This window comes from Notothenia coriiceps, unplaced genomic scaffold (assembly GCF_000735185.1).
Source record: "Notothenia coriiceps isolate Sejong01 unplaced genomic scaffold, NC01 NC01_scaffold00035604, whole genome shotgun sequence".
In the NCBI taxonomy this organism is placed as follows: Eukaryota; Metazoa; Chordata; class Actinopteri; order Perciformes; family Nototheniidae; genus Notothenia; species Notothenia coriiceps.
In genome coordinates this window covers 155,049-163,723 of record NW_011368305.1, presented here as the reverse complement: position 1 = coordinate 163,723, position 8,675 = coordinate 155,049, and the positions used below count along the sequence as shown (strand labels likewise).

The 8,675-nt window shown below is 40.7% G+C and overlaps 1 protein-coding gene across 1 annotated transcript in view; it reads left to right on the top strand.

The window, feature by feature from the left end:
• Nucleotides 1-1,346: 1,346 nt before the first annotated feature.
• Nucleotides 1,347-8,675, top strand: part of LOC104963086 (serine/threonine-protein kinase TAO2-like) — a gene marked incomplete at its 3' end in the record, with an annotated part of 12,638 nt that continues 5,309 nt past the window's right edge. Inside the window, 11 exon segments of the mRNA XM_010791638.1 lie at nucleotides 1,347-1,437; nucleotides 1,747-1,840; nucleotides 2,032-2,113; nucleotides 2,806-2,976; nucleotides 3,186-3,392; nucleotides 4,010-4,138; nucleotides 5,160-5,396; nucleotides 6,198-6,326; nucleotides 6,731-6,934; nucleotides 8,272-8,478; nucleotides 8,480-8,510. Coding sequence (XP_010789940.1) covers nucleotides 1,347-1,437; nucleotides 1,747-1,840; nucleotides 2,032-2,113; nucleotides 2,806-2,976; nucleotides 3,186-3,392; nucleotides 4,010-4,138; nucleotides 5,160-5,396; nucleotides 6,198-6,326; nucleotides 6,731-6,934; nucleotides 8,272-8,478; nucleotides 8,480-8,510 — 1,582 coding nt within the window.

The window sequence follows — 8,675 nt, the reverse complement described above, 5'->3', positions numbered from 1 at the left end:
ATTTCTCCCGATTTCTGACAAAATTAGATTTACACACGACTGTTTCCACTCGGACTTTAATACAGCTACACCATTGTTTGGTTTCCATGGTAACACGTCTCTTTAGTAGCGCGCGCAACTCAAAGTCTGAGAGGGTGAGACAGATATTCACAGAAAACAGAACAAGAATCGACAACTGCTCTACTCTCTGCTCACTCAATTCCTGTAAAATACAGGTCCAGCCCACACATATGCTCCATCAAAGACGGTGCTACAGGCCGCAAGGCAGTGCACTTACAACTACAATAAGCATGTTAATGTTAATCTAACAGCTCCGGCGATCCACTAGCACCCCCCCACCAATTTAGCAGCTCCCGATTTCTGAGGTCTAAAGGTTGGCAAGTATTGTTGACAAGCTGTTGTCCCTATTTATTTTACTTTGTTTGTTACGATGCTTGCTACTTATTCCGTTCATATTTTGGCAAATTAGCAAGAATGCAATGTGTACAGTTTGTAACTTAGAGTTTGACCCAGCAATAAGTCTCTGAAAGGCGGGGGAAAGTTTTGTGGATAGAGGCAGAGCGCAGCGGCAAGCAGGCTGCGTCACCTCACTTTGTAACCCAGGAAAGGAGCAGGAATCCTGGGTACGTGAGTGTTAAAAGTGCATTAAACTGTTTTAATCCGACAGCCGCTGATGTGCACGGAAGTTTGTCCGTTTCGTTAACATTTGAATAGCCGAATGGACGGAAATCCGTCCTACAGTATATGCGAATGAGAGGTTTGGCAATGCACATGTCCGTGGCTCATTCCCCTGATAGGTGGAGAGTTGACCAATAAGCGGAGCACCTCTTTGTGACGTAGAAAAGTGTTGAAATCTGGATCCGTTTTTTCAGATCCGTTGCAGCCCCTTTTTTAGAGATTTGGCTAAGGAGGAAAATAGAGAGGGTTGTGTTGTCTGACACTTGGTGAGTTCCCTGGAACACCAGGGACACATATTCATGTATAAAAGACGTACAAAGGTGCATTTTGCATGATAGGTCCCCTTTCAACGAATTCGGTGCGTAAAATAAAACGTACCCGTTTCGTCCTCGTGTAAGTGGGGCCTAAGACACGTGTAGAAAATAACTCCTCCTCTTAGGGAAGTTTAAACCGGCATTATCGCCCCTTATTGTGCTTTAAAGTTTACTTTCTTTAAAGGGCCCATTGTGCTTTGTGGTGGTTTCCCTTTCCTGTATTGTAGGTTTTATTTTCTTATTTCTTTAGAAGGGTGGGCAAAATATGGATATAAAAAAAAAATTGAGAGTAGAAGTAGCTCTATGAAATTCTTTAATATTCTATAACATCTACTGTGCTTTTTATTTTCCAGGATGGCTCCAGAGGTGATCTTGGCCATGGACGAGGGGCAATATGATGGCAAAGTGGACGTGTGGTCGCTGGGCATCACCTCCATTGAACTGGGTACAACATGCACGCTTAAATCAGATGAAACCAGATGTGATGAGTGTTGAGGGGATCATCTGTCAAGAATGTTTTTTTTGCACTTTTTACAAAACTTGGATAAATCAGGGTTCATTTTATTGCGTCTCTTTGGGCTAATATGCAGTCTATGATTTATTTATGATTGTTCTAATCCGGATTTAATATAGAAACAGTTTGAGATTAGATATATCAAAGCTGTGTTACTGCAAGTACCTTTTTAAAAATGAATCGCCATGACTTTGTTTCTAAATCTATATCTTTTGACATTGTGCCGTTTCCTTTCCCCAGCGGAGAGGAAGCCCCCGCTGTTCAACATGAATGCTATGAGTGCCTTATATCACATCGCTCAGAATGAAAGTCCCATCCTGCAGTCCAATCACTGGTGAGGACATTTCTGTCTCCTGAATGAACGTTCAAATAAATAAATGAATAAAGCAGTTTTCTATGTTAAATATCTAAAGCACTTAAATGATGAACAACCACTGCTGCTCTCTGATTTTTAACACCCTTTCACAGCTTTCCCTGTGATGATTTTTTAAAATAAATAATAACATCCATTATTTTTCTCTGCAGGTCTGATTCCTTCCGCAACTTTGTTGACTCTTGCCTACAGAAGATTCCCCAGGACCGGCCTACCTCTGACGTGCTGCTGAATGTAAGAACTAAACAAATCATTATTTCACTAACAGAGTCTGCACTTTCTAGCTCTCTGTAATGTTGATGTATCTATTATTAACCGGTATATTTGTCTTTGATGATGAGGTATATGTAAATGAATTGAATTGTGAATCATTCATTTATTTACATTTTTTTAAATAATAACTAAATAGAAATGGCTTCCAGTGACTTCCCTGAAGTGACAGCAGAGTTAAATAAAGAATGCAAATGTTGAATATGAACAACGCAATTTGACCAAATTAGTTTTTGTGTCTTTGCCTCAGATAGAAGATATTGTTGACCGTTTTTTATGTTGCTCTCGGGGCTGAGACCGCTGCCTCACATAATAAGCAGCATCAATTCAGCCACTTTTTCTTTTACTTAGGCTAACATTTCTTCAAAGAAAGTGACCATAAGTCTGTAAAAACTATCCGTATATGTATGATGTTATTGACCAATCCTTAAAAGACGTTCTTCCTAGTGAGGAAGTCTTGCAGCATGCACTGGAGACACGCTTAAATCACTTTAAAGTTATAATAGATCACCCTTCAGATTTTAATGACATTAAAGTAAATCTTAAAAAAAGGGGTCAACTAAGGAAAATATGGTTGACCTGCCCACTGAACACCACACAATAGCCTTCTCAGCATTAGTCTTGCTTACATGCCGTCTCCATCCTTTCTAACGCAGCATCGCTTCTTGTGTCGTGAGCGTCCGATGACTGTGGTCATGGACCTGATCGCACGCACCAAGGATGCAGTGAGAGAGCTGGACAACCTGCAGTACCGCAAGATGAAGAAGATCCTCTTCCACGAGACCCAGCAGAACGGCCCCGTTTCTGAGGGAGGGGACGACGAGGAGGTGAGGAGCGAGGAGACGTGTAACGTATGGGCCTTACAGGTCTTTGGAGGGATACATCATTAAGAAAAAAAGGTGGAACAATGGTTAAATCTTGACATCATGAGGAGCGGAAGTATTTAGTGTGTGTGTGTGTGTGTGTGTGTGTGTGTGTGTGTGTGTGTGTGTGTGTGTGTGTGTGTGTGTGTGTGTGTGTGTGTGTGTGTGTGGAGGTGGAGCAGTACCTGCTGCGGACAGGCACAGTGAACAGCATGGAGAGCTCCCAGTCGGTGCCCAGCATGTCCATCTCAGCCAGCTCTCAGAGCAGCTCCGTCAACAGTCTGGTCGACGCCTCCGACGACAGCAGCAACGAGATGGCCATGATGCAGGAGGGCGAGCACACCGTCACCTCCAACAGCTCCATCATCCACAGACCCACGGTAACAACAACACATCTGCCTTGACCCAAAGTGCACAAACATAAACATTTGATTTTCCATGAGTTTCTTGTGTAAGACTCTGTTGGCCAGTTGGATTTGAGGGACAGCTTGGCAACAGCTACTGTCAGTTTTGAGGTCCGTGTCCTGTAACCTGTCATTTACCCCAAGGGATTTATATGCTGGTAGTTTTATCTCAATATTATTTGTGTGAACAGATGAATAATCTATTTAAATGTATGAAAAGCACCTTTCACAAATGCAAAATAAAAAAGTATAAACTCACAAAAATGTATTCCACATATACAAAGGAAGTCTGTGAATACTATAATTAGTTTACAACATTTACAGATTACACATTTACACACCAATAGTTTTTCACAATTACAATTTAGACAAATCTACCTCCATATTTTCATATAGTATTTTGATTTGAATAACTTCTCTCTTTGTGTTTCAATGTTTTTGAATTTAAAAAAAGTTTCAGTAGTCATTTTTTTAAACTCCAGTTTTGATTTGCAAACACGTTTTTAATGGACATTTCAAATCCAAATGTATTTTATTTGCAATAAAGCATTTTTGATGAAAAATTCCAATGCTTCCCCCCACCTATTCCCCAGGGTCAGGATAACATCTACGATGACCCCTACCAGCCGGAGATGGAGCAGCCGCAGGTTCCCTCAGCCGGACGCCGCCGAGCCTACTACCGCAACCGGGACCACTTCGCCACCATCAGGACCGCCTCCTTGGTGAGTTAATAATAATATTAATAATAATACATGATTCTTGTATAGTGCTTTTCTAGGAACTCAAAGACGCTTTGACAGAGAATAAAAAAAAAAAACAACAAAAAAAAAATTAAGAAATACAAGAAGAGATAAACAAAATAGGGGGGGGGCGGTCATTGTGGTTGAATGCAGTGTTGAACAGGTGGGTTTGAGTGATGGTTTGACATGCTGTGATGGGAGAAGAATCTCTGATATTGGGTTATGAGTTCCAGGTGGTGGGTGCAGCAACGGAGAAGGCTCTGCCGCCCCAGGACTTGAGGTTGGTCCGGGTGGGGAGGGAGAGGAGGTTGGCAGTAGCAGAGCGGAGGGAGCGAGTGGGAGTGTGTCTGTGGAGGAGGTCAGTCAGGTAGGATGGGGCCAGGTTATGGAGGGCTTTGTACGTCATGCGGAGGATTTTGTACCGAATTCTCTGGGGGATGGGGAGCCAGTGGAGCTTGATGAGGACGGGGGGGATGTGGTCACGGATTCGGGTCTGGGTGAGTAGACGGGCGGCGGAGTTCTGGATGTATTGAAGTTGGTTGAGGATTTTTGCAGGCAAACCATAGAGGAGGCTCTTGCAATAGTTCACGCTCTTCCTGCTCCTTGCACAATGAGTCAAACCAGAGAACAAGGATTTGGCTAGGTTTTTGCTCATTTATTTATAACATTCATTGACATTATAGCCACATGTAATGCACATGAATATACAAGCAATAAGAGAGAGAATTATTTTTAATTCTAAGAACATTAAAATGAAAAAGGAGTAAGGAAATATTGATAGCTATTAGCAGGGGTTACATTGGGATTTGATATGTGGGGGGGCTCTGAGTGGAGGTTCTGGGGGGGTGGGGGGATATTTTTATACACAAGACTAGAATAAGGAAAAATTAATTGAAAAATGAAGATATCCTAAAGTTTTGTGATTTGTGCGACATGACCCTTCATAAAGTAGATCCACACTTTAATTCATGAACTGAACCCCCCCCCCCTTCCCTCCCTCCAGGTGACCCGTCAGATCCAGGAACACGAGCAGGGCTCTGCGCTCAGAGAGCAGATGTCCGGCTACAAGCGCATGAGGCGGCAGCACCAGAAGCAGCTGATGGGGCTGGAGAACAAGCTGAAGGCGGAGATGGACGAGCACCAGCTGAAGCTGGACAAAGAGCTGGAGAACCAGAGGAACAGCTTCTCCACCGAGGCTGACAAGCTTTCCAAGAAGCACCAGGCCATCCTGGAGAAAGAGGTGACCACAGAGCTTCACCTTTCAGTGGAATTTACCTAGAACAACAACCACAGGATCAGTGGGTGTTCGTACGGTTATATAGCACTACATGGAAGTGCTGCTGTGTTGCTATCTAGGAGTAGGCTATGATGAGTAAGGAATCATGTTTAGACATTTTTAGGTTATGCAACAAAAAAACAACTGAACAGGACATAGTGGGCTTTAGTTTTGAAAATCCACATCAGTGACTCTGGTTGTCTCCTTTAATTCTGAAATCAGATTTGTCTTTGGGAAAACATTCTTTATTATTTAATTTGACTAATTATTCACATACTAAAATGCTTGTTTTGATTTATTATGTCACGTTTATTCATTTGTTTTATTTATTAATATCAATAAAAAACAGACTTCATGTGAAAGTCAACACAATTTTACATTCAATAAAAAAATTGGTCAGTTTGTCAAAAATATATGAACACATCAAAATATATAATTAAATACTAATTAAATAAATGTTCTCAAAAATACTGTTTGCCGGCATTTATAAAAGGATCAATTATTATACAAGCCATCTTACATTGAGAATATTCAATATATCATATGGCCTTTGAACCCCTAACCCTCACAGCCCCCTTGCTTCCACTCATACTGCTATTTAATCCATGTTTTACTTTATTATTTGTTTGTTTACCATGTAAAGCGGCCTTGGGTCCCTTGAAAGGCGCTATACAAATGTCATCTATTATTATTATCATCATCACCCATCTCTGGAGAATAAGCACTAAAGTTGTATTTTGAAATCTGAACTTTGACCTCCTGCAGACTAAAGCAGCTCTGGCTGAAGAGAAGAAGTTCCAGCAGCACATCCTGGGCCAGCAGAAGAAAGAGCTGACCAGTTTACTGGAGTCACAGAAACGGCAGTACCGCCAGCGCAAGGACCAGCTGAAAGAGGTCAGAACACACACACACACACACACACACACACACTCACTCACTCACTCACTCACTCACTCACTCACTCACTCACTCAGTTAAATGTTATTTTCATGATTGAATACAATGAAAGATTGCTTGTGTGATTAATCATTTAGTAAAAAATGCTTTTGGGAAAGTAAAAGGTTTGAATAGAAATGCAGTATTGTTTTATTAAAAATTACAGTATGCAAAATAAAAACCATTGACTTTCTATTATTTTATTTATTTATGTTTATATTTGCACAGTGATGTTGTCATCATGTTAAAGATGATGTATTCTTTATTCTGGCAGGACTGATGTTATATATATTTTCAAACTGTTCTTGCACACAGTTTTTCTCACGTTGGTCTCTTACTTTCTCCTCTGCCGGGACTCCCAGGAGCTGAATGAGAACCAGTCGACTCCGAAGCGGGAGAAGCAGGAGTGGCTGATCCGTCAGAAGGAGTGTCTGCAGCAGATGCAGGCGGAGGAGGAGGCCAGCCTGCTGCGGAGGCAGCGGCAGTACTACGAGCTACAGTGCCGCCAGTACAAGAGGAAGATGCTGCTCGCTCGCCACAACCTGGAGCAGGACCTGCTGAGAGAGGTACCGCACCTCAAATCCAAATAATAATAATAATAACAACAACAATATTAAAAAACACAACAGTTGAATATAGTAGACATAAGACTGATCTTTCTGAAATGTGTATCAGCAAAAATGAAGCATTCCCTCTCCATCTTCAAACTAAAGTTGAGTTTTCACACACAGTTAACAATAACAATGCAAATATTCTAGTGATATGCAACTTAAAAAAGGAAAAACAAAATTTGAAAATAAATAGATAATTTGGGCTTCCCCTTTTAATAGTAACTTTTTGGGAAAAGATCCATAATGAAATTGAAATAATACTACAGGACAAAATCCCTTTAAACTGGGACGAATTTCTATTTGGGCTCGTACATTCAATCCCCACAAACTCCAAAACAAAACAATTATTTGGAATTCTTACTGTTGCAGCAAAAAAAGCAATAACTAGAAAATGGCTCAAAGCGGATATCCCTTCTCTTGACAACTGGTACGACAAAATCCATGAAATCTATGTTATGGAAAGAATCACCTTCTCAATGAGGCTTCAGGAAAACACATTTGAAGAAATATGGAGAAAGTGGAGAATTTACATATCCCAAAGACAACCATCCCTTGTTTGAATGTTTCTATACACCGATTGAATGTATATGTATAGATGTGTATATATGGTCACATGTATGTGTGTATGTGTATGGAGTGTATATATATGTATGCATATGTACATGTGTAGACATTTGCTATTTCAAACAACCCCTTTTGTTTGCTATTTCATTTGTCACTTTCGGGTCTCTAAAAATATATGATTTGAAAAACTGTACTTGTACTATAATGTGAACCCAAATAAATAAAGAATAAATAAAAATAAAAATAGATAAATACAATTCATAAATGTTTTTTAAAATGGTGCTCGTATGCAAAAAAATAATTCCAAAAAATCAAATCATTATTTATCGTTATATTTCAGTGGAATTATTGTTGTCAAACTTTTGGGAAATTAGGCTATTTCCTGTTTATGTGCTCAAAAGAAGATATTTGTTGAATAGAACACAATCATTTCTCTTATGGCAAATAACCGGAGTGTGGCCATGTAGTGGAATATTTCTATTAGTATTTAAAATAACAAACATGAATACATCCATTCAACACCCAATACCAAAATTGCACTCAAAACAACCCAAATACAAAATCAAACGGAACCATTTTTTCTTTGTTTTTTAAATAACTGGAAAATAAAAGCTCATTCCTATTTCAAATATATTATACATAAAAACAATGACCGTTTCAGGGAAAGTGCAATAATTTCTACACCACACTTAATGTTCCTGTCCTCCCTCATGTGTTTCCTCCCCCAGGACCTGAACAAGAAGCAGACCCAGAAGGATCTGGAGTGTGCCATGCTGCTGCGGCACCACGAGTCCACCCAGGAGCTGGAGTTCAGGCAGCTGGGCTCTGTGCAGCGGACCCGGGCCGACTTGATCCGCACGCAGCACCAGACGGAGCTCACCAACCAGATGGAGTACAACAAGCGGCGCGAGCAGGAGCTGCGGCAGAAACACACCAGTGGAGGTCCGGCAGCAGCCCAAGAGCCTCAACGGTGAGGGGGGGGGGGGTGTGTTGCCTATCCTATCTATCTATTATTATCCATCTATTATCTTCATTATCTCATTTCGTTGATAACATTCTGGAAATGTGTTGGTATGCCCTGGATCATTTTATTACCGGCAAACTACTTTTAAACAAATTATTTTGAGGAAAT